At 51.1% G+C, this 27,938-nt stretch overlaps 1 protein-coding gene across 2 annotated transcripts; it reads left to right on the top strand.

Moving 5' to 3' along the window:
* Positions 1–73: 73 nt before the first annotated feature.
* CYSTM1 (cysteine rich transmembrane module containing 1) lies at positions 74–27,928 on the top strand. 2 transcript variants are annotated; one of them, XM_054079438.1, is made up of 4 exons: positions 8,239–8,262; positions 10,908–11,056; positions 12,214–12,461; positions 27,498–27,928. In XM_054079438.1, the coding sequence occupies exons 1-4, from the start codon at positions 8,254–8,256 to the stop codon at positions 27,602–27,604; spliced, it is 513 nt and encodes a 170-aa protein (XP_053935413.1). In that variant the 5' UTR covers positions 8,239–8,253; the 3' UTR covers positions 27,605–27,928. The 2 variants fall into 2 exon arrangements, with proteins under 2 accessions (XP_053935414.1, XP_053935413.1); XM_054079439.1 differs by lacking the exons at positions 8,239–8,262; positions 10,908–11,056 and adding an exon at positions 74–193.
* The last annotated feature ends 10 nt before the right edge of the window (positions 27,929–27,938 follow it).

Raw genomic sequence — 27,938 nt, forward strand, 5'->3', positions numbered from 1 at the left:
CCCTCTCGCACCGCCCCTCTCGCACCGCCCCTCTCGCACCGCCCCTCTCGCACCGCCCCTCTCGCACCGCCCCTCTCGCACCGCCCCTCTCGCACCGCCCCTCTCGCACCGCCCCCGGCGTCCTCTGCGCCCCGCGAGGCGCGGCTGCCCCGCCCGCGTGCTGTGACGTCACCGCCCGCCGCGAGCGCAGCAGGTGCGGGACGGGCGGCGGTGGCGGTGCCGGTACTGGGGGCAGCGGGAAGAGGGGGGACTGCGGGGAGAGCAGGGGCGGCTTTGGGTGTTTGGGGTGTCACAGCCCCGGCTGTGCATCACTGAGGGCTCGGCTTTGGGTGTTTGGAGTGTCACAGCCCCGGCTGTGCATCACTGAGGGCTCGGCTTTGGGTGTTTGGGGTGTCACAGCCCGGGCTGTGCATCACTGAGGGCTCGGCTTTGGGTGTTTGGGGTGTCACAGCCCCGGCTGTGCATCACTGAGGGCTCGGCTTTGGGTGTTTGGGGTGTCACAGCCCCGGCTGTGCATCACTGAGGGCTCGGCTTTGGGTGTTTGGGGTGTCACAGCCCCGGCTGTGCATCACTGAGGGCTCGGCTTTGGGTGTTTGGGGTGTCACAGCCCCGGCTGTGCATCACTGAGGGCTCGGCTTTGGGTGTTTATGCAGCACGAGGCGGGGAGAAGAGGAAGGCAGAGTCCTGCACTCCCAGCAGAGGGGCTTGTTTAGTACTGTGGGTAGAGCCAGAGGTGTGCCAGCACACTGTGAGTAAAACATTAGCCCTGCATCGTGTCTTTAAAAGCCATTGTGTTTGTTCTGGATTTATATTTCCTGTTCCTGTAGCTATTAGAGACCTCATTTGGATAATTAAATGTTGTGGTGAAATAGGAGAATAATGAAAGGAGAGAACTCGCTTCCTTTCCTCTGCCACACAGATCTGGCAGCCACTTCTGACAGAGGGGACACTCTCTGTCTGGGGCAGCGCCAAGATCTGTCCCAGTCATCCCAGATTAGTGTTAACCTCTATCTGAAGAGGAAAAAACAAAAAGTGGTTTTTGCTTCTGATATCTTTGCTACAAGACCTGGGTGGACAATCTGGTCATCTACATAGGGTAAGTCTTGGTCAGGGATCAAGTGTGGTCAGCTATGATGACAGTGCTGAGCAGCTGCCTCCTCCTTTGTGCTATGGTAGATACAGTGGTGAGATACGAGGTATGGGAAGTGCTGTTGTGCCAGAAAATGGGTTTTTCTTCTTTCAACTTAATTGGGTGCTTTAATAAAAAGACTTGACTCTTCTTAGAAACTTTTGGTGATAAGAATAGTATTACCTTATCAGATAGACTGAGGAGGAGGCAGAAAAACGGGTAGATTTTAGTGATGGTATTTCAGTTGGGGGTTGGTCAGGAATTAGCGTGCGTGTTGGATAACAAACTTCTTGCATGCACAGAACAATGTGTTTTCCAAGTACTGAAGCTTCTGCAGGACTAAATATGTTACACTTTGCCTCTTATTCATATGCCATGAAGGCCATCTTTGTTATAATGCTGATTTGCTGTTCCCCTAACAGTGTGAGCCCTCACTGATAATCTGCAGAGGCCAAAGAAAAGAGGATGTTCTGTAAACTAGTGGCTCTGGCATGGGTGGAGGGCTCTGCTGTGGCTGAGCAGGTCCTCTGAGGCGCTATCCTGGAGTCAGTTTGACAAGAGGGCTCCCGTGTTTTTGCACCAGGTCCATATTACATTTAAAATTGGCAGTCACTTGCTGCCCGAAACCCCAGAGGTGTTCTCTAAGTGTAGGCAGAGACATTCGTGCTTGTGGCATTGCACTGGGGTGACGTAGAATTACCTAGAGGGCTGTGTTTATCGTAAACAGAGGAGCTGCCTGTTTTCAGGGGTAGTTCTGTGCATGATCAGATTCATATGTTACTTAGTTTTTCCTAGGAGGGCAGAACAAACTTGTGTAACTCCGAATTTTCAACAAACAGATCTGCACATCCCCTGTTACCTGTTCATGATCTCCCTGCAGCAGGACGGTAGGCTTAGCAGGGGGGTCTGAAAACTCCTAGTGGGAGCTGCAGACTTGAATGAGCTGCATTTGAGTGCCTGCCTTCGATGGTGATGTTTTCTGCTCTCCTGGTTGCGTATTCTGCCTTTCCCAACTTCCTTTTACTGAATTGAAGCCGTATGGCTCAATGAGTAGAAAATAGCACTCTGTCATTTGGGGAATAGGGGAAAATTACAAGAAGCCTGAGTCATTCGAACAGAAGGTCAATGGTGCCAGGTCTGGCTTCCTGCCGGCTGCAGCTTGGCTTCCCACAAGGCAGCCTGGGATCCTCCGAGGCTGTTCACCCTGGGATGGGAGAGATCACCTTCTCCACACTTTGGGGTGAAGTGCCTGGCCTCGCGCCTGTGCTGTGCTGCTCCACAGTTGTATCCCAGGGAGCGTTTCCAGCTGGGACTCGGATACGTGGAAGCGTGTACGTGCAGTCCTGCTGCTGCCACCACACTGCTTTATTGGAGCGGGAGCTGTGCTGTGGTGCTGGCCACAGCCCACGGGCTGCAGGGGCTTCAGGAGCACACCTGATGGAAAAGACGGCTCAGTTGTGTTTCTTAAGCCAGGCACCACTACTACGAAGCAAGAGCTGCTGTTTCTTTCACTTGCATATCAGAAGGATGTATTTCCACACTAGCATTGCAATCTGTTGAGGGCAGTGTCCTGCGCTGTAATATCTTCTCTTCAATTTAGCTCTGGCAGAGTACGGGAAAGACTTTCTTGGTTTCCTGATGGTGTCAGAGATCCTTGCTTGTGTCCCGTGACAAGCAGCCATTACAAAATTCTTGCCTGTGCCCTAAAGGCAAAGTAAACCATAGAGTTCAATCTGCTGTAGGATGTGGAAAAGCAAAAAAGATGAGAAAATGTGAGGAAAAAATAAATCTCTGTCTCATTCCATTTTCCAGCCTGTCATGAAAATTCCTTTGAGTAATGAGATCTTAGCAGTAGAAAACGCATGTGTGTCTGTCTGCGCACGCTGATTTCACTGTGTCCTAGAAGCTGTGTGCTGCCTGTCAGGGTGGTTCCTGCTTAAGATGGTGGAAAATCATGGTGCAGTCCTGGTGGTATCTTGCATTAGACCTGCTAGTGTGTCAGGGCTGGAGCGATTATTGTCAGACTGCTGCTGGTTCATGGCTGGGATGTGCCAGAACACCATCTGAGTATCACATATGGATGTATTAACTGTGCTTATTAATTTTCTTGTCAGTCATACTGTTTGTTTCACATTCTCTTCTCAGTTGGACCAACAAAGCTGCTTTCTTTAGCTGTTAATGGTAGAGTCTAGTCTAACCTGACAATCAGATGTTTTCATTGATTTTTGAGGTTTGGTATTTGTTACACCTTAAAACTGTCGTAATACATCCCTTTGAGAACAAGGTGCCTTTATGTATTTCTGCGTGTATCTGATGTAGCACATTATACAAAGACTTGAACAAGAGCAGCGCACACAAAAGCATCCAGAACCTGAAGCCGGGGTGTTAGTGCTCAGGTTGCAGTGATTTCTGCCTACAGGGCTTTGCTGCTCCGTATGTTTTGCAATGGGCAGCTCTGTAACTGGGCAGAGTCTTGGCTGGTGCATCAGCAAGCAGCGCCTGGGCTGTGACACTGGAGGGGCTGTGCGGTGGTGCTTCCCAGCATCGTAATTGTTAGTCTCGGGTGTTCCTAAACCCTTTCATCAGATGCCTGAGAACTTTGGAATTGTTTCTCCATGAGGGTGCAGTTCAGGCAATAACAGTAGCCGAGCACTGGGTTTGATTTTTTTTCACTAACTCTTTTGTTGGAAAACAGCCGCACAGGCAGCTCTTTCAGCTTCCTACCTTTCTTTGCAGGACAGGTAGATGGGCAGTGGAAGCAGGAAAATTAGGCAATAAGTTGTCAGTAGTGTTTCTAAAGCAGTTTTGTACGTTAGTAACAATTGACAAGGCATCGAACCTTGTTTGCAGAAGGAAAATCCTGGCATTCAAACTTGCATGGGTTTGAGCCTACATAGTGTTGATGGTCTTCTGGAGACGGAGGAGCAAGGGCAGATCCTGTGGCTGCGACTGCCTCCAAGGCAAATACTGTCAACATCACTACAGATGTTTTAGAGCTGATCAAAATCCTGGTTTTGAAACCAAAATCACCTGGAAATGTACATATCTGGTGGTTTTTCTGACAAGGCAGGGCAGACGATGGGACTGGAGAGGTGAGACGGTTTGTAGGGACACAAGTGCACGAGGCATGCTCTCCACTTGTGCAGAATTCAGGCCTCCTGAGGGCTTGGAGGGCCCTGGGAGGAGGGAATAGCTGGCTCAGGAGCTTGGAAGGTTCATCCAGAGCACTGCTGTTCACTCTGCAGAGCTGCCTGATCTGGTGCTTCAGCCGCTCCGAACAGCAGCTGAGGGTTTCTGTGCAGGAAATGCTGGAAAGCCACTCGAACTGAGGTGAGGAAACGCACCTCTTCCTAAGGATGTGGAGTGCCTTATAGCCCCAGAGACCTCTTAAGGGAAAGGGTCTGAACAAAGCATTTGCTAGCACAAAGCTGGGCTTTTCACTGCTGCCTAGAGCTGCATTTTGGGAAGTCAAACTATTCTGAGCAGCTCCTGTCAGACAAGGTGGGTGGGAAAACCTGGTAGGAGGCTCTTCCTGGAAGCGAACCAAGCAATAATGGGATCTCTTATGATTTATCCTTAACGTACCTTTCATTCAATCTCTAAATGGAGCTTGCAGAGAAGCTGGTAAGAGGGAAGCGCAGAAGCAGTGCCATTTAAAAGCCACTTGTGCTTTTTTTATTTGGATACTATTCATGTAATTTAAATTCTAGGCTGGTTGCCAGAAGCTGGATTGTTGATGTTAAATGTACTTTCCATTAGAGCTCTGTATTGGAAAACTACTTCCTAGCACTGCAGGCAGTGGAAGGGGTGGCTTACGTCAGGGTACCCCAATTGCCCTTCTCAGCATCTGTGCTGCTCCCTGTGCCCTCCATCTTCATCTGTGCAAAGGCCAGTGGAATCAATATCTGACATGCCTAAAACGCAATTCCTCCTGACTAGAGCCGCAGATGAGGGGTGGTGCTTGTCTGCTGTCCTAAAATCAAACAGATTCTTACCTTTATATTACCAAAATCTGCTAATTGTTTTTTTGGGGAGGGAGGTAGCTTGTCTAGGTTTTCCAGACTGCTGATCTGCTTTGGTTTTTTTAACTTATTAAACTCCGTTTGTTTTCAGAGAGCTGTTTCTTGCGCTATTCACTGCATACCAGAAGGTGTTTAACCCTGTTTCAATATCCAGGTTAGATTGTCAGCTTCTGATACAAAAAATGTCAGCAAATAAAACTCTCTAAGACTCGTTTTGGAGTTTTAGAAAGCAAGCAGCCTTTATCAGACCTGGGCGACATGCGGGAATGATCTCCATCAATCATGTACAATGAGAAAAAGGCTGTTACAGAATATATTTCCCACTTACATGCATATGTATAAATTTTCCCAGAAAACTTATGCATATTCTATTACTTTCCAAGGACTAATTTTAATGTTATGAAACTTTGCAACAAACTCTTGCTAATTTGAAGCTGGCTCCAGCTCTGCTTGACCTTGCCTTTCAGGTTAGTTAGGATTCCAGACTGAGGTGATTACAGAAGAAGAAACGTCTGTTTAGCACAAATCGTTCCTCACGCAATACGTTATCATTTTCAAGGAACAATGTCGAGATAACACCGCTGTAAAGAAAACCTGCTATCAAAGGGACGTTCTGTCTAACTTTCATAAACCACAACTGCTTAGACAAAATGTAACTAGCTTGAATCGAAATATTCGACTTTGAAATGTTCCACATATTGTATCACTTCCCCCACATACACAACTCCTTATTTAACCGGTTCACTTACACGGGAGATTGCATTTGTAGGATCTGGCTTGCAGGCCACTGTCTGCAGGGACTGGAATTTCTCTGCAAGTGGATTAGCAGCGGTGAACACCAACTGTGTAAAGCTGCAGATGGTTGTTCTGTGCACACTGTTCTCGGTTTTCCTGAGGGAACCAGGTGTCGTCAGTGCCAACAGGTAGAAGCAGGCTTGTACTGGTCTGCAGTTACTCTGAAGGCCAGAGTTATGCTGACCTCAGAAGAGATGCTTGGCAGCACCAGCCTTGTGAGTAGCCTTTTGAAGGAGGGAACGGGCTGAGACTGGGTCGTCTTGGTAGGATGTGAAGGCTCTTTGTTCGAGAACCCCTTGTGCTAACAGAAGAGCTTTCCTTCCATCACTCTTTCCCTTGTTCTCTTCGTTCGTGATTATTTTCCAGCATCATGTTGTCTTCTGACCAGAAGTCCTAGCCGTTCAGGCCCTTGTGCTATGCTGCAGAGCTGCTCTTGTGAAGCAAGGTGGTGGTCAGATAACAAAACGAGGTTCATAGTTTCTTTTTCCTAGTTTAGGGGGGTGAAATCTTTCCCAGTGATTCCTGAGCACAGATGGGAGAAAAGTTGATCTCACTTGATCCATAATCCGCCATGCACTGAGATGTAAAAAGGGCTAAATAAGAGGCAGCTTGTGGATGGCGAGATATCCCCAGGCTGAAACTCAGGCTCTTTTCAGAGACCTCTGAGGAGGAGTCTGATGCCTGACCAGTGAAATGGTGGCAGAGCCCACGCGTTGGTATTGCGGTGAGCAACGTGTTTCAGCAGGACGACAGCCCTAGCTGTACACGTGCTCTGCATGACCTATTCCCACCTGGGAGGGTCTGGCAGTTACAATGAGTACAGTGCAGCTTGAGCTCGGTCTTGCTTGGCGTGGGGCAAGACCTGTCCTGAGAGTGGGCTAGGAAGGGGACAGAAGGCAGCAGAGCTTCACGCAGCCCGCTCGTTCGCTCTTTGACAAACAGAATACTAAAGGCACAGCAGTGGGTGGAAAGATGAACAAAGTATAGGACAGGCTTTGGAGAAGCAGAGAGATGCCCAGGAGAGATGCCTGGAGATCAAAAAGATAACGAATTTGTGAGTGTGCTGGAAGAGGAGAGTGAGGAGCAGAGATGGAATAGTTCTGTAACAGCTGCTCTGAGCCGCTGACCTCATATGAGGCAGAATGTTTAGAGCCATCAGAAAGAAGTAGGTGTTTTCAAAGCTCATTGGTGAAATGTGTCTCTCTAAGGTGCATTGATTGCCAAAATGGATGGGTTAACAAGGAACATACACTGTGTATACAAAACACCATAGTCCTCTACTGGAACCTTTTGCTAAGCCTTAGTCAAAGGCAGGGTGCAGATGGAGAAAGCCTTACATCCTTATACAGGGTGGTGGCCCTTGTGTATGGATCTCTTTCGGTCTGTGTACAGGCACGTGCAGTGCCCTGTGTATTCTATACGTGATGCACTGGGTGCCTGCATCTGCTTCAGCATGTTTTCCCCAGACCTTATGAGAGACAGCACAGCCTTTTGGGGAGTACTAGGTAAATTGTTTGAAAATAAACACTCCTGCTAAGCTGGGGAAACAATGTTTGCTCAGCAGCATGAGACAAAAGAGTTTGAAGATGCTTTAAGGAAACCTAATGCTTATTGATGACCATAACTCATAGCAAAAAAAAACTGACAGGGGAGGGAGAAAAAGACACATTTTGTGATTCTCTGTAGATGCCCTTGTCATTTATATGTTGTTAACCAGCCACAGATAGGTCAAGTGCTTAGTGATGTCAATGAAATCTCTTTATTGGGTTTCATGCTAAACAAGGTTTCGCATTAGGTGGGACTGTGCAGTGCTGTACTGGCTCTTCCTGCTGGCCCTCCTGCAGTGCTGCGGGAAACAAAGGGCTTTACCGATGTGTTGGCTTCCTTCTGTCAGGCTCTATCTGCCAAAGGTGCTCATTGGGAAACCCACAGGCATGAACCTTGATGCAAGCTCCTAGGAGCTGGTCTGGGTTGCAGCTCATGTGGAATTTGTGGTTGGGGTGAGAACCCACAGCAAAGGTGGATAATACGTTTGACTGGGAGCTCAAGTATGTCTGAAAAGGATCTGCTTAATGATTCGAGGCCCTGCCTAGCAAACACCTACGCTTGTGAGTAAATAGGGCTGGTGAGTATGTAAAATCACCCGTGAGCTCCTAAGAATGAGGAAAATGTGCCACAGAGTTCAAAAAGGGCAGTTAGGAAGGGCTATATATGTGGCAGGTACTGATAGTGGAAGTGGGGGAAAAGGAGAAGTCACTCCTCAAAATGGAACTGGGGACAAAGTCCATTGCGAGAAGGCTGACGATCATGGCTGAGGTGGAGCCAGGAGGGAGTGGGCAGTAGGAGTGCTGAGGATCTCTGGAGGACCTGGCTTCCATAGCCACCTTCTGAGTTTGCCAGTGCCTTGAGAGAATTTTCAGGAGCTCACTCTTCTTGTTCTTCACTGATAAAGCTCCCAGACAGTTGCTGCTGGAACCGTTCTTGCTGGATGCTCTCTTACTTCTTGCCTCATCTCAGTTGTGTTACTTTACCCGCAACATTGAGGGGAAAATTAACTTTTGCTCTTGTGGATTATGCCCTTCTCAATCTTCTTCTTCACCTTTCCCACTGTGCTGTTGTTCCTCCGCGGTCTCTGCCCATGCTTCTGTCTGTCTTTCAGTAAACTCTCTCCAGTGTTTTCCTGAGTTCCCTCTCCTGCATTAACAGGCAGCAGCTTGGTTACTGCCTCCACTCCAAACCTGCCTCTCTTTGAAAACTGAGTTTTGACATGGCTAACATGGAGTTGTTAAACAAAGAACACTGGTATATCCTTCTTCTTCTCTATGCTACCGTTTCGCTGTTTGCTCAAGCCAGAGACTTGGTTTTTTTAACTCCCTCTGTCTGGGTTCATGGGCTTTTCTGCAGAGCTGCTGCTGTGCAGGTTTTTTTGCTGTTTTAGCCAGGCTCTTGTCTTGAGACACTCTTTGGGTGGTGTCAAAGCTTTACTAGGTACAGTCCTGTACCACTGATGACCATCTCAGACCTTGCTGCAGAGATGCTTTTCAAGCCGTGTGGTTCCACCAGCGGTTGTACCAGCTCTCTGAAGGAGTTTTGGTATGGTCCCTTGCCAGCTGTTTGTATGGAAGCCAGGCAGCCATGGGATAGAGGGCAAGCTTCCTGCCTGGATACCACAGGGAACAGGGAAGGGAGTGAGTGGCCAGCCGTGCTGTAGGAGGGCAGTACCCAGAGGCCCAGCGCAAGTTCCTGTGGCAAGGGAGCAATGTGGTGACTGAGTTTAGTTATCCACTGCCTGAAATGGAGTTCAGAGCCAGCTGAGGAATTGCAATATCTTTGAAGCCTTGCTACAGCACTAAAATGGCAACAATATTGAATGTAGATAAATGAAGTGATGAAAAGGCAGAAGGGAAGACTGGACTTCACTGAACTTCACTGGAAAGGATGGGCTGAACTGACCATCCTCTAAGGGAGGAGGGCTTTGGAAAATCCAAGCAATGAATGTGACTTTGGAGCTTAGCAGTGATCACCAAAGCCAGCTGAGCCATGGGGGTTCTTAAGAAAAAGGTTTAGGAACAGAACACATGATCTGCGGTTTGCTGCCTTTGAATGCTGTGTGTATATACACACACATCCCTCTGTGTCTAGGATGGCAATGTACAGCCTAGAGCAAATCTTGAGGGGCTCAGGAAGGGAGGTGGGTGAAGGGGCTGCCTCCTTCCCAGAAGTGGACAGTGGGATAGGGATCTTTGGCCTGGAATGGGGGGCTCCCACATGCCTCCTCCCTGATTTGGGGAATCCCAAAAGTCAGGAGGGTGAGTGCTGGTCCCTGCCTCCTGCCATCAGCCCAGTGGAGTGCTTTGGATTCTGTCACACTGGGACGTGCGTGGCAGCTGTACGCCAGCTCAGGGAGGCTGAGCAAATTTGTGGGGAGGTCACAGGGGTCTGCTTGCTGCTTGGGTAGCAAATGGTTACTCTGCCATGTGCAACCACATGTAGGTATATGCATGTGCTCACTCTGGTCTTGTTCTTCCCTGGGAACTTGCTTTTGTCCGCTATTTTGGGATGACTTTCTGGGTTAGATATACCTTAGTGATCTGTTATGTCCCAATTCTCATTGTTGTATCTGAGCGAGTTGTAGGACTTGCTGCCTGCCTTTCACTGGCTCTCTGAAGGATAAACTCCTTGCTGCAGACTTAATAGAGGTGTTGGAGTGAAATACAGTGTTTAAAGAGCCTCAAGTTAAGTGTATGTTGTGCTTGTCCATTTTAAAATGAGCAGTGAAGTGATCTGGCTGGCCTGGCAGTGGGAGAAAAACAAGTAAAATTTCTCTAATCCCTGGCATTGGCTAAGCAGTTAAAACTCTTGTCAAATGCATTAAGAAATATCGTTTTGCCGTATTGGTTAACTGGGGCTGTGCCTGGCGTGCACAGCAAGAGAGGTGCTAGACTGAATTCAGGTGAGTGACAGCTGCTGGGCAAGGGCTGGGGGGAACCCATCCTGCTGGGACTGAAGCACTTCTCAGTGTTGTCCGCACTGTTGCCTTGGAGTGTGTCTCTGGAGTCACTGCAAGTCACCAATGCCCTCCTGGGCATTGCATGTGATCAGGTTGGCTGTTACTGCGAGAGCGGGATGAGGCTGCATGCGTGGGAGAGCCCCATGGCGCCTGTACAGCAGCGAGCATTGCGCTGGTTTGGGCACGAGTAAGAGGGAGCTTAATAAGCGGAGAGCCTAGGGATCCTTCCTCGGGGAGGGACAGTTGGTGCTTGCTGAGGTGATGAAATAGCGAGCCATAAACAGAGCTCACTTCAGCAATGTCAGGGACTGCAGCAGCTAAACATAGCCCAGAGCCCTGCCTCCCTGGCTTCTCCCCACAGTGACTGCTCTGCACTCACTCTAGAGTTACAAAGGTGAAATTCTTTAATCTGCGCCATGTCAGAGCTGGATGTGCCCGTGGTCTCTTCTAGACTCAAAATCTGCACATCGCCAGGAGTGGGTGCACAGTACTGAGCATCCAGGTCAGTCTAGCCCAGCTGCTGCCCTTTCCGGCACCATCCAGAGAGGATCCTGCTTGTCAGCCCCTCCTGCTCCATGCCTGCTGCAGCAAGCCTCAGAGGTATCGCTCCCTGAAACCTGAGGTGTGTGGGAGGAGATGTGCGCAAAGGGGAAATGGTGACACTTCTCTACCCTGTCATGGGAAAAGGAAATAGCAGAAGGCAGCTGCTTTAGGCAGGATGGTTCCTGAATGTGTGGGATTAAGGACACTTCTGTTTCACAAACAGGCAGAAACTGCAGGAACGAAATGTAAGAAATGCCTTGCTTAGTCATGCTGCTTAGAGATCAATTAAAGCTGCGTTATTGTGACAGTCTTGTCTTTCAGTGGCTGTACCATGAGTAGTAATACATTAGGTTTTATGAACTCTCTGAGGAGTCTTCAGTGTTGTATTTTGAAAGAGACTGAGCCCAGGGTCCTGATTGCTTGTGGCTGCTTAATGATTGAGTTGCATATTACAGTAAGAATAGATGATGCACTGGGTTACAGTGTAATCAGGAAATGATTCTCATCAAGTCTTGCTCCAGAGCACTGGTCTGGATGCTTGTGACAATTAATAGAGGTATAATGGACATTTGTGTTCACTTTTTCTTCCGTTAAGGCTATCAAACATATCCTGGACAGGCTGCATTTATGCGTGTTTTTCTTTTTAGTATTGACAGAAACATGAAGTAATCACTTATAAATCTCTTACAAGTAATTTAATCATGAGTGGAAGCAGAAGATTTTTCCTTGCAGTTGCAAGACAGTCAAATGTCTTGGGGTGAATAGCTAATGCACGACTGGAAAGAAGTCACTATGCAGCTGAGCTAAACTCGTGTCAGTTAAATGAATCATAGAATGGTTTGAGTTGGAAGGGACCTTAAAAATCATCTAATTCCAAACCCCCTGCCATGGGCAGGGACACCTCCCACTGGATCAGGGCGCTCAAAGCCCCATCCAACCTGGCCTTGAACACCTCCAGGGATGGGGCAGTCACTGCTTCCCTGGGCAGCCTGGGCCAGGGCCTCCCTACCCTCATCTTGAAGAAATTCCTCCTTCTATCTAGTCTAAAAGAAATTGATTCAACTCAGTCTCTACCTCTGTGATAGGGTTACAGATAAACTCTCTGCTTGGCCAGGTATTTTGAGGTCTGTTTGTCACTAGAGAGCAGCCTGAAACAGAAATTCTGTCATCGTGGGTGAACAACCAGCTCTTCTCTTTGTTTTCTTCTTTTGCAGGACAGATTCTGCATCCCACATGAACTACGACAATCCTCCGCCTTACCCCGGCCCGGGCCCGACTGCCCCATACCCCCCGTACGCCCAGCAGCCGGGCGCCCCCCCTGGGCCGTACCCCGGATACCCCCCCGGGCCAGCGGGACCCTGCCAGCCCGGCCAGCCGGGTTACCAAGGTTATCCCCAGTATGGATGGCAAAATGCACCTCCACCGCCTGGACCAGTGTACGCAGATGGGCCGAAAAACACAGGTATGCCTGGCAGCCATGGTGCCACGTAGTCGTGACCCTTTCTGGCGCGCAGATGCCTGAATACACAGGGACCTTGGAGTTACATGGTTATCAGCATCTGGCCCTGGTAGGGCTGGGGGAGGAGGAGGCTGATTTGAAGCAGCAATTCTGTACACAGCGTTTTCCTGCTTTGTTTTGCTGGCGCCTCTAACAGCTCTCTGGCAGTCTGAAGATACTGCTGAACATCCTCAATGTGGATCCCCCAAGGGAATCTGTAGGCTGAGGCTGTTATACGTGCTTTTTACTGGCTTTAGATTTTCCACAACTCTCATTCTGCCTGTCTTTTGGTTGATAAGTTTCAAGTGGAGGCTGCACAGTTGTATTCGAAGCTTGTAGTATTCAAATCTACTGTTGCTAGCAAGTTAATAATCACCCCTTTTCTTGAGCCCATCAGTATCTGTCCGTGCAATCTAACAGTGCCAGTGGAATCGTTCCTGGGCTTTTGGTTTTTTTCTGAAGCGTTACTATTGTGTGGAACAACAGGTCTCTGGGAAGGGAAGGAGGATGGGGTAAATTCTCTTGGCAGTGTGCTGGCCCACCCATGTGCTGTGTCCCTGCAGTGTTGCGTGCTGGTTTACCACGGCACTCGCAAGGCTCAGTGCAGGCTTGAACTGTCCAAAGAGGGCCAAGAAAGTGATCAAGAGACCAGAGCATCCCTATACAAGGAGAAGCTGAAAGCAGTGGGACTGCTTAGCCTAGAGAAGGCTCAAGGAGATCTTATCCATGGGTATGAATACCTCATAGGGAGGGAATGAAGAACAGGGAGCTGGACCCTTCTTGATAGGGTCCAGTGACAAAACCAGAGGCAATGGGCATGAAGTGAAACACAGGAGGTGCCTTTGTAACGTGAGACACTGGGACAGGTTGCCCTCTGTGGGCTGTGGATTCTCCCATCTGTGGAGATATTCAAAACCTGGCCGGACAGTAGTCTGGGGCAGCCTGCTGTAGATGAAGCAGGCCTGCTGCTGGCTTCAGACGATCTCCACATCTTCCAGTCTCAACAACTTCTGGTTCCCATTGGAAAGAGGAGGATTTGTGGTAACTTGCTGATAAGGGCACTTGCCTAGAGACCAAGTTTACTCTCATTGATGTTTCACAGACTTTGGGTGTAAAACTCCTACTCATCCTTCATGAGGGTGTACTCATGTCGTTACCATCAGCGTGGCGACTCATGCTGTCACACCAACTCCAGAGCCACCTGTCAGGCTTGTTCAGTCATGCAGACACCAATCCGGGCTGGGAAGCCAGAGACCATCTCCACCTCTCCCTCTGTTGCAGTGCATATCTTGCGAACAGCCCAGAGCTGTTGAGAAGAATCCTAAGTCCCTTGAGCTGTCCTGGCTGCCCTGGTGTCTGTCCCAGTTCAGCCCTCCTGGCCAGGTCAGTGGCTGAAACTGGGCGGCTTTTAGTCCAAATTACCCCTCGGGAAAGGGAAATGAAAGAGGTAGAGTCTTGCTGAGTTGGAAACTAAGGCTGAAACAGCTTTGATGCAACAATAATAATACAAGGATGATAATAATAAGAAAATGATAAAATATAAACAAGTGTACAAAACCAGTTCAAACTTCCCGATAACGTCACTGCCGATACTGCAGGGCAGGCGCGGGGAAGGTACTGGGCTGGACTCAGCAGCAGGCAGGAGGTGAGATCAGAGCCTGGACTCAGGTTCGCGTGGGTGGGCTTAGGGACAGATAGACAGGAGAGGTCCTCCCTGAACATTGGCTATCAGAGATGAGGGTCTGACACTGGAGATCCCTAAGCTTTTGTCCTGAGCATGACATGTACAGCATGGAATACGTGTGTGGCATGGCATGCTTCGTTGGCCAGGCTGGGTCACCTATCCTGTCTGCCCCTCCCTGCAGGGGCCACTCTGGAATGGCCTTGTTTCCGTAGGAATAGGTGTGTGTAGTGGCCTCTCTGCACACCAAGGGCCTGTTACCTATGTGAGAACTGTCAGGCTTAGCTGACAAGTCAGAGAAATACGTTCTGCTTTAGCCCACACCGCAGCTGGATGTGGATGTGGCAGAGGATGTGGTCAGAGCCACCAAAGTGGCACCTCTGTCTGAGACTTCTGTAGAGGTGCTGCCCAGGCGCTGCGCTTCAGGTGGGAGCTGCTCAGGAAGGAGAGGAGATGCAGGGTTGGTGTGCCTGATGACGGGCTGGGCTGGGAAGAAATGAGGCCAACCTGCACCTCAAATCAAAGCCTAAGCTAGTGCTGTACAGCTCTGCCTGGCCCTTCAGGTGGTTCCGCTGGAAAGGCCAGCGGGTGTCAAAGCTGACATCACTTGGAACATTACTGGGACTTGGAAGATTTCTTTGAGGCCATTGCGGCTACACAAAGCTGTATGGGCCGTGCCCCTTGAGGTCATTCTACAGACACTGTTGTTGCTGTGACCTGGGACAGCGCAGGTGGGGGGCCTGCTCGGAGCTGGGATCTGGCTTTGTTTGCTGCATTTGGAGACAACTGTGGGCTGTGACCCGCTACCAGTTCAGGTTACTTGGACCCATCAGCAAGCTGTACAAGGGTCTTTCCAAAGCCCTCATTTTATGGCAAGCTAGAACTTGAGAAGCTCCCAGCAAGAGTCTTTCCCTGCAGTGAATCCAAAGGAGACTTGACATAGACGGATGGACAGGTCAAACTGTGGAAAGGACATTTTCAAGAACTTCCCCCACCACCAGATTCTTGGCTAAAGTGGTGGATTAAAGCCTCCCTGCATTTAGAACTGATAAAAGATGCCAGGAATATTCTGGTGTGGGCCTGGCCAGAGGACCCAGATAGAAGGAGTGACCATTTGGTGTGAGAGAAAAAGGACCTGAAAGAATGCAAGTCATGAGTTCAGCTTCCTGTGTAGAAGAGTGGAAGTCTCAAGGGTCTGCCTCTGAGGAGGAGGAGGCAGCAGCGTGGTGATGCTTCCCACCACTGCCACCACATCGACTCAAGTGTAAGCAGGATTTTCCCTGGGAAATGCATGTAGTTTTGGGGTGACTAGCAGACATTTCTCGATATTGATGGGGTGGGGAGGGTTGTAAATTTCTGGTCTCCCATGAAGAACACTTTTGGTCAGTGTAAGTGGCCCTTGCTGCTGTAGTCAGGAAGAGGGATGTGCTAGCAAAAGCTCAAGGTGGAGTGGATCTGCTGCTTTGGACAGTTTGGCTTTCTGCCAGGTCTGCTGCCTTTGAGACTTAAAGGATCTAGTATCGGACTGCATCAGAGAACTGATAGCATTAGACATCCTGTGTTCCAATCAGGTTTCTGTTCTGCTTGCAAACCTGTGGACTGGCACAGAGGAGCAGGCTGGGAAATGGGAGAGGACAAGCAGCTCAGTGTTGGAGTGTGTCTGTCACTGAGAGCCCAAGCTTGTGCTGCAGGATGCGGGGTTTTGGTGTTAAACTTATGCTAACACAACTGCAGTTCTGCAGAAGCAGAACCCTGACCCACAAACCAGAGATCTATTCGTGAGTCCTGTCCTTGAGCTGCCTTCTGCAGCCACGTGTGCTCTAGGAACCCACCTGGGGAGCCTCTAGTTTGTGTTGCTTTTGCTGAAGTGGATGCATTGTACAAAGACATTGATTAATGTGTGTGAGATGAAGTTAGGGCTCTAATTTTGTGTTTGTCTGCAAAAGCTTTTTGTTTTTCTTGATTGTTCTTTCTTAAAACACCATTTCCACCCCCAACACCCCCTTGCTTCTTTTTAGCCAGTTCATTGAACTGGAACATGATCCTTGTCCTGGGACACTTTCAGAGAAGTGTTCTGAAAGAGCTTTCAATGAGGCTTTGTTCAATGGTCACTTCCAGGAGGGTCTAATCTGGAACGGATGTCTTGGGGAAAAAAAAAGCTCTGTTTTAAAAAAACTATTCTACTAATGCTGTGTATCTGTTGTATGGCTGAGCCTTTGAGATGAAACAATTGACGTCCAAACTTGATCAGATCCTTGCAGCCTGCCTGACTGGTCTGGTGTGAGTTACTGTGGTGTTTTTGAGCAGATATCTGGGAAGAGCTGCCGTGTGGATGCTTTCCTTTCAGAGGGAATGATTTTGCTTAATCTAAGGAGTTAAGCTAGTCCAAGCAGTGCATCAGTATTTCTGAACAATCCTGTGTCCACATGGTAAACCAGGGGATTTGCTATACTTTAAATTTTGTGCTTTAAGTTAATTTACTGTGTAGGCAAACTGCAAAGTGGGCTCTGATGTTGTGGATTGAAGCCAGTGTGATAATGTGTGGAAATAATTATGCCTCATATTTTGGTCTTGTGCGGATTGCCCAGATGGCAGTAATTACTCTTGAGTTCTCAATCTGATGGTAAAGTAGGAGTTAATGAGGTGAAAGTGGGTTTTAATCTAACAGTTTGTGGCCTGCCTGGAGTATCAATGGACATAGCCTGTCCAGTTGGCCCTTCAGGAAGAAAAGTGTCACGTGGTTTGTGCTCTGTATTAAGGAGAAAGCTTCCTCTGAGATGTGACAGAGAAACAGCTTAACCCGAGCGCTGATTTTGTCACCCCCACTGCAGAAGAGCTGGTGAAGCACCAAGCCGTGTTGCAGAGGCTGCTGTTGAAGGACGTGCATGCATAGGAGGAAGAAAATACCTCATTCCAGATAATACCTCATTTCCCCTCCAGTATGTTTGTTATAGGATAATTTGATACCGACTGGCATAAACAAACAGCAGTGTCTGGTCAGGAGGCATTTCTTGTCTATGTAAATCAGAAGTGAAATGCAGCGCTGTTGATAATGACATGCTTTAAAAAGAAGTGGAAGGAGCCAAAGTCCGAAGTGACATACTAATTTTGAAAGCACCAGCTGATGTTAGCGATTGCCCAGCCTAATTTCTCCTTCCCTCCCCCTTGATACCTAACAGCGTGATGGCTGAGGATGTTCTGAGCTGTGCCAAGAGGAGCCGGGCTCTGGCCGTAGCCCGCCTTCCAGCAAAGGCAGGCAGAGCTCAGTGTTGCCTCTGACCTACTGTGTGCACAGGGTGGAAATCTCATTTCTGGAGTTGATTACTTGTAGCAAAGCTGACTGTGATAAGAGTAACAGTCACAGTGATGCTGCCTGCCTCCTAATGTTTGGCCAGCTGCAGGAATAAAGAGGTCACCCAGATACAGGCACTGCCTACTGCTAGAGCAGTGGATTTTTCCTCTTTATAGGTCTCAGTGTGGAAAGCAGGAGATCCAAATCGCTCTGGTAGGGCACTCCGGTGCCTTGCAGTGGTTACCCCCTTGCTTCTTGAGCTGTGGCCAGCTGACCTCTTATCTGCTTTTCATCCTGCAGTGTGCACTGTGTGAGCTGAGTCCTGGAACCGCTGCATCCTTCCCTGTGTCCCTGGCTGCACAAACAGGGGGGCTGTCTGCCCGGGGGTGATGTCTGACCTCTCCCTCACTGCTTCTTACCCCGAGGTGGGAATAATCTGAGAAGAGCCTGGTGCAAAGGAAAGGATTTCCAGATTCAGGTCCTGTGTTTGAAGACATGCTTCAGACACATTGGCTAAAGGAGGCAAAGGCTGGCTCTGTAGCAGCCAGGATCAGCCGGGCACCCAGCCTGGATGAGAAGCAGATTGTGTGAAGCCTTTTTCCAGCTCTACAGGCACTGCATGGGTGGTGGTACTCGAGCACTGGGAGGACTGCTTAAAGAAAGCGTGCTGCCCTGAGTGCCTGCTCACCGTCCAGTGTTCCCCTCGCTTCCAAACTGTCCTTTGTCTCTCCTCTCTGTCACCCAGAACATTCTCGCTGGCCCTTGTCGGACTGACTTAGTGCTGTGTCAGTCCTGAGCCAGGTCTGGTTTGAACCTAGGACTCATGCCAATTTTCAATGAAAATGCTAAGGAACATGCTGTTCTCAGCCCTGCGATTGAGTTGTTGGAAAATGCCTCCTTGCTCTAACAGTAAATTAAGATTTCACTGATTATAGAAAATGTTAGAGGGAGTTCCCAGATTGTGTAGTTTTGTGAGATCTCTGCATCTATTCAGTCTAGAAGAAAACTGAAGGGTCTGAAGCCCTGACTTTCTGTGGTTTTGAGCTGGGGGGAAGCTGGTTTCCTGTGAAACACATCTCCTGTACACTTCCTAACCTGTATGCTGGGCTCTGCAGTGCTATGGAGAGCTGGCTGACATCGTGCAGAGGCTTGAGCGCTAACTGCATCCGGTATGTTTTTCTCTGTAAGAAGTGTGCATAGCCCCACCTTTTAGAGATGTTGAATCCTTCCTGGGCACATCCATAGTCTGTAAATGCTGAGGAGACAGGCTGAGAGAGTTGGGGTTGTTCAGCCTGGAGGAGGCTCCAGGAAGACCTTAGAGCAGCTTCCAGTACCTCAAACGGGCTACAAGAAGGCTGGGGAGAGACTTTTTACAAGGATTTGTAGTGGTAGGATGAGGGGGAAGTGCTACAAAGGAGAGGGGAAGAGTTAAATTAGACATTAGGAAGAAATTTTTCACATGACGGTTGTGAAACACTGGCCCAGGTTGCCCAGAGAAGTGGTGGCTGCCCCATCCCTGGAGGTGTTCACGGACAGATTGGAAGGGGCCTTGAGCAGCCTGATCCAGTGGGAGGTGTCCGTGCTGTGGTAGGGGGGCTGCCATCATCTTAAAGATCTCTGACTCCCATCCCTGTGTGCTCATCTCTTTCCCAGCCCTGAGCTCAGCTGCAAGGAAATCTGTGTGCTTTATGATTGGGCATATCCCATGCTCAGCCCATGCGCAGTGAGTGAGAGAAGATCAACTTTGCCTTCGTTTGAAACACAGCCAGCGTTGGCTCTGGAAAGTGCTCACTTGGCAGGCACGCGTGGTCATTTCCCTGAAATGCGTTGCCTGTTCAGCTTCCCAAAAGCTGAAACGGCTCTGTAGGGTGATGGTAAGAGCTGCTCAGACTCACAGGAACTGAAAGGCAGGAATTTTCCTGACTTGCTGGCTGTAGTCACGCAACCACAGAGGAAGGCAGGTCCAATACAAGCGTGGAGGGTTCTGGATCAGCTGCAGGCTGATATCGGGGCTGGGTGAGCAGCAGCAGCCTGGTGGCAGGGGGGTTCACAGGTGGGACCACCCAGACTCCCTGGCAGTTTGCTTCTTCAGTGCTTGTTCTTTGCTCAGGTGGCTCCGGCAGCAGAGCTGTTTGTGTTTGGCGCTGGGGATTGTGAAACTTGCTCTGAGCATTTTGCAGCCTGGGGACGTTTTTGCTTGGAAGTACACTGTGATATTTCCATCTGGCTCTGACCAGTATCTGTTTCAGGAGCATGCAAAGGTATTTCCTGAAATCTGAATATGGTGTCAGTAGAAGGAATTGGGGAGCTGGGAAGTGTGACATGACAGGCTGTTCAGCATGAGGAAACATCTCCCGAGGGCAGAGGGAATAATAAAATGCTTTTCTTGCCAAGGGAGTTAGAGCTCATCTGTGCCCAGGCTCTGCTCTGCAGGCCTTGTGGGCAGGGGAGGAGGCTGGGGTGGAGAGGAGCCTTGTTGGCAGCTCACACAAAAGCTTTAGTTGAAGTCCTAAGGTCCCTGTGCACCAGTCACACAGTCTCTTCTCCCTCACTTGCTTTCTGCGTGGGATTTACTCCTGGACACGTGGCTGGCAAGGGTTGGGTGTTACTGGGCTTGGAGGGGCTCGGTGACACTTGATCTCCAGGCACTGCCACCTCCCTCTGTGTCCCTTGGCTGCACTGACACCCTTGTGCTGACTTTCCCTTCTCCGCCCTCTAGACTGAACAGAAAGACTTCTAAAGGGCTCTGGGGGAAGGTTTCAATGGTAGAACAAGATGCACAGACTGACCTCACTTAGCAATCTGCTGCAGGCAGCACTTAACCCTGCCAGAAATCATGATTAAACCAGTGCCATTCAGTTTTAAGCAAGACTGCCTGCTTGCTGGCTGGACGAGAGAAAACAGCTCTTTGTGCAGAAGTGGCTTGTGATAAAAAACATTTTATTCACATATGTGGAAGGGCTCGTTGGTCCCTTCTCTGCTGTCTGCTTCCTCTCACACAGGAAGGTTGTGGTATTAATACTTCTGCTCTGGGCAGAACTAGTGAACAGTCATTCTGATACCATGGGAAGAGCTTTTGGGCTGCAGGAGTTGGTGAACTGCTTGTTGCTGCGTCCTTTTGCTTCAGGCCTCACCTGGCACCTTATAGCAACTCCGTAAGGGGCTTGTCTGTGTGCAGAGTGGGTCTGTGCAAGCACAGAGCTGGAGCTGGGGAAGTAAACCTCAAGACTTGCTGCTTTTCCCATGGTCCCAGCCCTCTCACCATAAGCAGAGGAAGGAGTACCCCACGTCAGTAAATCAGTACCTTGACAGGGATGTCTGAGCCTGGGCCGGGATGGGCCGGTTCTGTTATTGAAGCTGGAGTTTTTGTGCCGCAATCCTTAGAGACCCGGTAAAGCACTGCGATACGGAGCACTGCAGTCTGAGGTCACGGTTTTAGTTTCTACCAAACCAGGTGAAAAGTACTGCTTATGCCTTTCCCTCCTGGAGCTAATGATTAACATATCAATTAGGTATGAGAAGAAACAAAATGTGTATGCTTAAGATAAAGCAGACTGTACGTGAAATAAAACTGTATTGTAGTATTTGTTCTCAAACCAGAGTGGGAGTTGTTTGCACTGGCTGATGCCGGTACTGTGTGGTTACAGGGAGTGCTGCCGCTTTCAGAGATAGCAGTGAGTCACTGGGGTCCGTGCTCTGTAAGGCTGATTAGAAGACGGGAGGGTCTGCTCAGTTCACACCCTCTCCCATCCTTGTTTAGAAAAAATAATGGAAACATCAAAACTTAAGCCTAAGCCTGAGTGCTAATGCCTCTGCGAGATACCACCGTTATTTCTCCATTGCACCACCAGTCCCAAAGCACTAGTGAGCTTCTGCTCAGAGTGGCAAGGCCCTTGCATGCTGTAGGGATCTTCGGAATGCCTGACCTTGGGCAAGAGAGGCACAAAGCAGCTAAGGCAGTCCTTAGTAACCCCACAGGTTTAGCTTGGAGGCACTCAGGCTTCTGACAAGCAGCACACAAAGCCAGCAGTTCTGCTAACTGACATGTGCTGGGTCGGGGTTTTGTTGGCAGAGCTATTCCAGTAGCAAACCTGATCTTTGTTAATGGAAAATTGCTGCTTGCGGTGAGCTGGGAAGGCGCTGGGTGGCTGCATCATTGATGTGTTGTGCAAGGCTTCCTAACAAATGATTTCATGAGGTTTGAGTCAGATGCTTCGGGTTCTGTTGTGCAGTCTCTTACTGTGCTGTCCACAATCCTCTATGCATTTAAAGCAGTGCTAATGCTCAGCTGGGAGAGGGAATAAAGGTGCTACCACGCGCTCTTGATTTCCTTGGGCACATCTATTGCTGTGTCTGTGTCAGTGCTTTGGAGCTGATGCCCAGTTGTAGTGTCCAACCTGAGAGGACTGATATAGGGTGTCTCCAGTGCAAGGAAAGGTTGGGCTTGGAGTAGTTTATCTCATGCTCCTTTGAACTGTGTTTTACGCTGTGCGCTTTGGCCCCTGTCTGTGAACAGCTGACCAGCCCTCACCCTCACTGCTCTTGCCTCCCCCTCTGGAAGCCCCACGCCCAGCTGGCTGACAAGAAAAGCTTTTCGGCATCAATGCTGTACAGCCACATTTAAAGTTTGTCCAGCAGTCTCTCTGGTGACAGCAACAGAGCTACAGCTTCTGAAGCAGTGATGAAGCTGCAAAGACAGCCATCATTAAACTCAAACTGTACGGGCAAGGCAGTGGGTTTTATTTAGAGTATTGCCCAGATGCTCTCCAAGCCTCAAGACTTCAGTGGTGCCTGGATTTCCTCTCCATCTGCTGAAGTGGTTGGCAGCCGGTCCTGGGAGCTGATGGTAGCAGAGAGCTGCTCTCCTGACTCTTCATTTCTCTGGGAGAGGAGCTCCGTAGTGGAAGGCAGTGGTTTCTCAAATGTGCATTTCAAATAGTCATCTTTGGGGCTTTCCTTGAAAATGGCAGGTAAATGGGTTTGGTAAAGCACCATGACACCCTGCATGGGGGAGAACACAGCTGATGTGCTCTCAGAGGGTTCTGGAGAAAGGTGCCACAGTGTGCTGCTGGTTGAAATGACTTCCAGCTTCTATCAGAAGAGGGTGGAAGGAGATGGTCTTTTTCCAGTGCTGTTCCACTGTTCCTAGCAGAAAGGTGCACCCCAAACCCACAGCGAGTGCCAGGAAGGTCCTGACATGACTGCTGTCCCTCGCTGTCCCCTCTCCAGTCCCAGTCCTGCCCTGGATTGTTGGTGGGCAGCGACAGCCCTGTGTGTCGGCCAGCTGGGTGCAGCCCTTCCCAGGAGAAGCTTCCAGCAGTGCCACACAGGCAGCCGAAGGCGCTGGCTGCAGGGGCGGAGCGGTGCCTGCGCCACTGTGACCCACTTGTGCCAAGACGCAGCATCCCGTGCATGTCAGCTGAGCGGCCGGGCAGGGAGAACGCCAGCCTCCCACCACAGACCCAGGTTCAGAAAAGACACTTTGTTTAATATTTAAGCAAGTGTTTGGTAACACTGCTTCATACATGGGTTGAATGTGCTGTGTCGGTATGGCCTAGGCACTTGGCTGGAGCTTAAAACTTCTTGTGGATTAATCATAAATACTTAAGAGAAAATCCTCTGCTGTGCCTGTAGCTGTGTACAGATTGCTGTGAACTGCACAGGGCAGCATCCATCTCAGCTCTGCTCTGGGATGGGGAAGGTTCCACAGAGCATCCTCCAGTGGAGTACACAGTTGCACTCGATTTCACTGATGCCACTGGAAGTTGCTGACAAACCAGCAAACTCCTTTACTGGTGTGTGTGCTCCCATGGAGGACTCACCCATGTTGGTGTATCGCTTGACAGCTTGAGTCTTCTGCACGCTCAAGTGTTGCCCCTTGGTAAATTAGCACTGGAGCTACCGGAAAGCCACGTTGCTCCAACAGGAAAACGCAGGCGTGTTGAAGCTCTTCCCCGGATGGTGCCTTGGCTTCAGGTACACCTGCCTTCAGCCAACGTAAAGATGGGCTGACTGGGGTGGCTGACAAACGGCACTTCCCTCCAGCCCGTGATGCACATTGCCTTGGCGCAGCCTCGGCCGGGAGCTGGCCAGAGCCACTGCTTGGGGCTGCCAGCTCTGTGCCAAGTGCAGGCACCTCAGTGCTCCAGGGAGATGGTCCTCATCATCAGGCCAGTGCTGCCAGCCTGAGAGCTCACTCAATCTCAGCTTCTCCAGCAAAGGAGCCGAGGGAATGCCAGCCAGTGGAACCTTGCCCCTGCCACAAGGTTTGGGAGTGTCACCTGCTGCAGAGCTTCTTCTGCGTCAGGGAGGGGTATCAGGTCCACAGGTTTCACTCAGTCTGAAGCTGCCAGGACTTTGCTCTGAAGCTGGTTCTGTGGTTTGTGTCATTGCAAGTGTTCTCCAGAGGTCAGAGACACTCTGCAGCCCCCAAACCACCAGGAACCTGTGCTTACCTCAACATCCTCCCAGCCCCTTTCTGTTGAGCAGCTCTGGATGTCTCAGGGCGCTGGACCCTCAGGCTGGGGTGTGGCAGCGCTCTGGCAGCAGGAACCCCGTTCTCAGTGGCTCCGAAGGAGGACAGCTTGAACGGAACCTGAGAGCTGGTTGAGAACCAGAGCTACCTCAGGGCCTCCAGCACAGGCGCCTGGCTCAGAACTTTCCTGAGCAGCCATGGGAACAGAACCCTTTGTTGTTCGCTCCAAGGGATGGCAGGAGCCAGCAAGCATCCCCTCCCAGCTGGACACAGGCAGGAGAGCATGGCCAGTGCCCCACGCTACTGAGGAGCTCTTTTCCACCTCTGCCTGTTGTGTATGCAAGCAACTCCACGACGTAGTCTTACTCAGGACTCCTGGAGCATTTGGAATGTATTCTGCCTTCGCCTGTTATAACAGGACCTTCTTGGGGGACACAAAGGCACCAAAGAGTTTGCTGCTCCCTCAGAGCTCCCAGATCCAGCAGGGGAAAAAAACCTGTTTTTTTCCCAGCCTGAAACACACCAGTGCCTCCTTCAGTCCTTGCAGGCTGAACTTGTTCCACACCGCTCTCCCCGCTGCTTTCCTCCCCAAATGACTCGGGTTGCACAAAGGCATCGTGTGGCACCAGGGCTCGTGTCCCCTCAGCCCCATCTGTTCCCTGCAGGGACAACATTGCTCCGGTAGAAGAGTGAGCAAACAATCAAATGTCAGGGTGTCCGGCTGCTCCAGACAGGGCAGGGAGGGGAAGCAAAGTTGCGTGGGCAGCTCTGCTCAGCCAGCTTCTCCCTGGACAGCCGGGCACAGCTCCCCTCTTCCTGCTGCGGGGCAGGCGGTGACGGATGGATCCCTGGCGCAGCTGCTCAGTGACCACTGGACCTGGAGGGCTGTGAGAGCCAGTGGGCGAGGGACCGGGAGAATGGGCAGTGACGGGGAGCTCACAGGGCTTCATGCTTCTGAACTTGAAGCCTCTGCAAGCCTTCCATGTGTGGTTCTGAGTGCAAGTAGGAGGGAAGGGCCTGACCAAAGTCTCTGCTGGGACAGATTCCCTCTGGATGGGATGGGCCCGCGGTCCCCCCTTTCAAAGGGATCAGACAGGCTCTCTGGATCCCAGGGGCAGGAGGAGATATGGGTGCTGGGCTCTGCAGTCATTGACCATGTGTGCTCTTTGCTGGCACGGCCGGGCTGCTGGCCTCAAGGCAGGAGGTTGTGTGGCTTCCCCCACCACTGCCCAGAGCCCGCAGGGCCCTGCCTCTGCTCCAGAGCCAGGTTTTCATCAGGTCCCGGTCTGCTCCATCCTGGAGGTATCTGCCTTGGCTCTGCAGGGGCTGCTGCAGGCAGAGAGCACACAGCAACTCTTCTGCTCCAGCACACGCCATCACAACACTGCCACATCCTTCTGGGGCTGTCTGGAGAGAAGATGTGCTTCCACCTGGGCATTCCGGGAGCAGGGGCACGACAGGCTGTGACTGAATGCTGACAGGTGGCTGCAGAGGCCCGTAGGGAAGGACAGGAGAGCGGGGCTTTGCCAGCACCATGCAGTTCCTCCGGAGCTGGGCTCTGCCTGCGCAGTTGCCTCCTCTCAGTGTTATTCCCGTTGGCACCAGGGAGGCCACAGAGACTGAGGAATGGACTGTCCCTGAGGGTAGTTCCGGGGCTGTTCCTCCCACTGCATCACCACGATGGCAGCAGGATTTTGGTGCCGTGTCAGCCGGGGCACATCATCCTGTACCCATCACTCCTGAGAGACTGGAGGCAGTGAATGGGATAGTATATTTTCCGAACACAACACAAGCCCGAGGAAGGACACAGCTGATGACAGGAACCGTCTTCTGCCCAGGCCTCCACCTGCCAACACCACATGTTCAGCCACTCTGCTTACAGAGCTGGCTGCCCCCTGGGTCAGGCTCCGGCGGGAGGGTGTGCTTCCCACGCAGACCACAGCAAACAGACCCCACAGAGCTTTAAGGTAGGAAGGGTAAAGGCCTGCCTTCTTGCTCCTATGGCTCTGGGTGGGATTGTCAGTGAGGAGGAACTGAAGGTAAAGTGCTCGTCTGTCCCAAACGGGCTTCAGGGGCTGCCAGGAAGAGCCAGCAGCACACCAGCCTCCGACAGGAGACCCTACTAGGAGAGCTTCATACCAGCCTGCAGCTCCCTCCTGTGCTGTCAGCAGCTGGCACTATGCAGCAAATCCCAACAGCCTGCTGGGAGCCTCTGGGCAGCCCTCCAGTGGCAGATCTTAACTGGTTTCTGTACACAAGGCACTGTGCTGAGCCTCTGGGATAGGATTCAGGCATTGCACCGCTTGGCAGGGGAAGGGGCTGAGGGCTGCCGTGGCCTTGCCTGGCAAGAGCTGGTCACACCTTGGGTGCTGAGCAGGCAGAGCTGGAAGTCCCCTGGCACACAAGACGGACGCAGAGCTGGAGCGAGGACTGGTCCCTCCCTGATTTCCTCAGGAGGCAGTTCAGTGCACGACAGGGCTGGAGCAGCGGCAGAGAACAGCCAGCAGTGCTGCTCTGAACAGACAGGCTCATGAACTGCAAATGCATCTCTAGCTGTGAAAGTTGGGATCTCCTGAAACTCCCTCCTGGGTGCCTGTCCAGCCTCCCGCTGGCAGCAGGTTCTTGTCATCTTCCCTGTGCTAAAACTGCGCACGGAAGTGATCCAAAAGCAGGGAACCGGCCCACTTGTTCTGCAAGCCACCCGGCTGCTGATCCTGTTTCCGTTTGCCCAGAGCCTGGAACCCCCTTCTCCATCACCAAACAATCCCTCCGACAGTCATTGTACCCTGAGCATGGATCACTTCAGGGTGGGCATGGGCTCTGCTGGAGCTGCAGGGGAAAGGGAAGAGGATGTTTTAGCATTTGTTCCTCGCTACCCAAATCTTGTTTAATCGCTGATAAATTAGTTTTCCCCATCTGAGCCTGTTTTGCCCATGATAGCAATAGGTGAGCAACCTCCCTGTTTTTACACCATCCTTCTCCCGCCTTCCCCGCTGAGGTCGGGTGGCGAGTGAGCGGCTGGGTGGGAGTTTGGCTGTTAGCCACGTATGACCTGCCTCGCACAGGATCCCCCCGGCACTCCAGGGGCCCCTCCAGCACTGCTGCCTGGCCGGGTGCATCCCGCCTCGGGCAGGGCCAGGGCAGACACGGGTGCTGTGCTCCAGGGTCCTCCTGCCATGGGGCTGCTGGAAGGCACCTGCCTCGGAGCAGACACCTGCCAGGCTCAGCCTGTTTTGCTCCCTAACTGTATGCGATGCTACAGGAGTCTGGGGGCTTTGTTGAGATTAGGATGGTGCGCAGTCCCGGCAGCCTGGGTCTGGCTGCAGAAAGAGGGCCTGTCCACAGGGACCCTTCCTGCCTGAGGGTCTGCCATGGTGGGAGGAGGCAGCAGGTCCCCACGGGGTGCCGTGGTGGTGACACGGTGGCCCAAGGGGCTGTGGCCCTCGTCCCTGCGCTTCCCTGCGGCAACTGAGGGCCCGGTGGCTGCGCGGGTTGTTCTGGGCACTGCAGGCGTTGTGATGCTGCTCTGACTGATCCCTGCTGTCCCCGCAGTGTACGTCGTGGAAGAGCGTCGCAGGGACGACACAGGCGAGAGCGCGTGCCTGACGGCGTGCTGGACGGCGCTGTGCTGCTGCTGCCTCTGGGACATGCTGACCTGAGCACCCCACTCCCGCCCTGCTGTGGGCCCCACTCCCGTCCCCACTGCTTCCGTTACTGCAATCACCGCTCTGCTTTGCACAGCCAAGGGTTCCGTCTGTCAGTCCGAGCGCCTCGCGGGGTGGGGGGTGCTCCTTTATTGTAGTAAAGGAAAAAAAAACAAAACGTTTTTAATGTTTCTAAGACTTTTGTTGTAACTTTGACGAACGCTCTCAGGGCGTGTTTTAGCCTGAGGTGTTCTGATGAAATGTCTATTTATCAGTTGAGATTTTCCTAGTCCCAGACATGGAGACATATGCAATAATTAAAGCCAACAGTTGATTTTCTTCACTAGGT

This window comes from Cuculus canorus, chromosome 14 (genome assembly GCF_017976375.1).
Source record: "Cuculus canorus isolate bCucCan1 chromosome 14, bCucCan1.pri, whole genome shotgun sequence".
Lineage (NCBI taxonomy): Eukaryota > Metazoa > Chordata > Aves > Cuculiformes > Cuculidae > Cuculus > Cuculus canorus.

Bases quoted from the DNA above. Each gene is read 5' to 3' on its own strand.
- CYSTM1 (XM_054079438.1), top strand. The intron at 11,057-12,213 runs GTATCGCTCCCT...CTTCTTTTGCAG, and splicing joins TGCTGCAGCAAGCCTCAGAG to GACAGATTCTGCATCCCACA. The intron at 12,462-27,497 runs GTATGCCTGGCA...CTGTCCCCGCAG, and splicing joins AGATGGGCCGAAAAACACAG to TGTACGTCGTGGAAGAGCGT.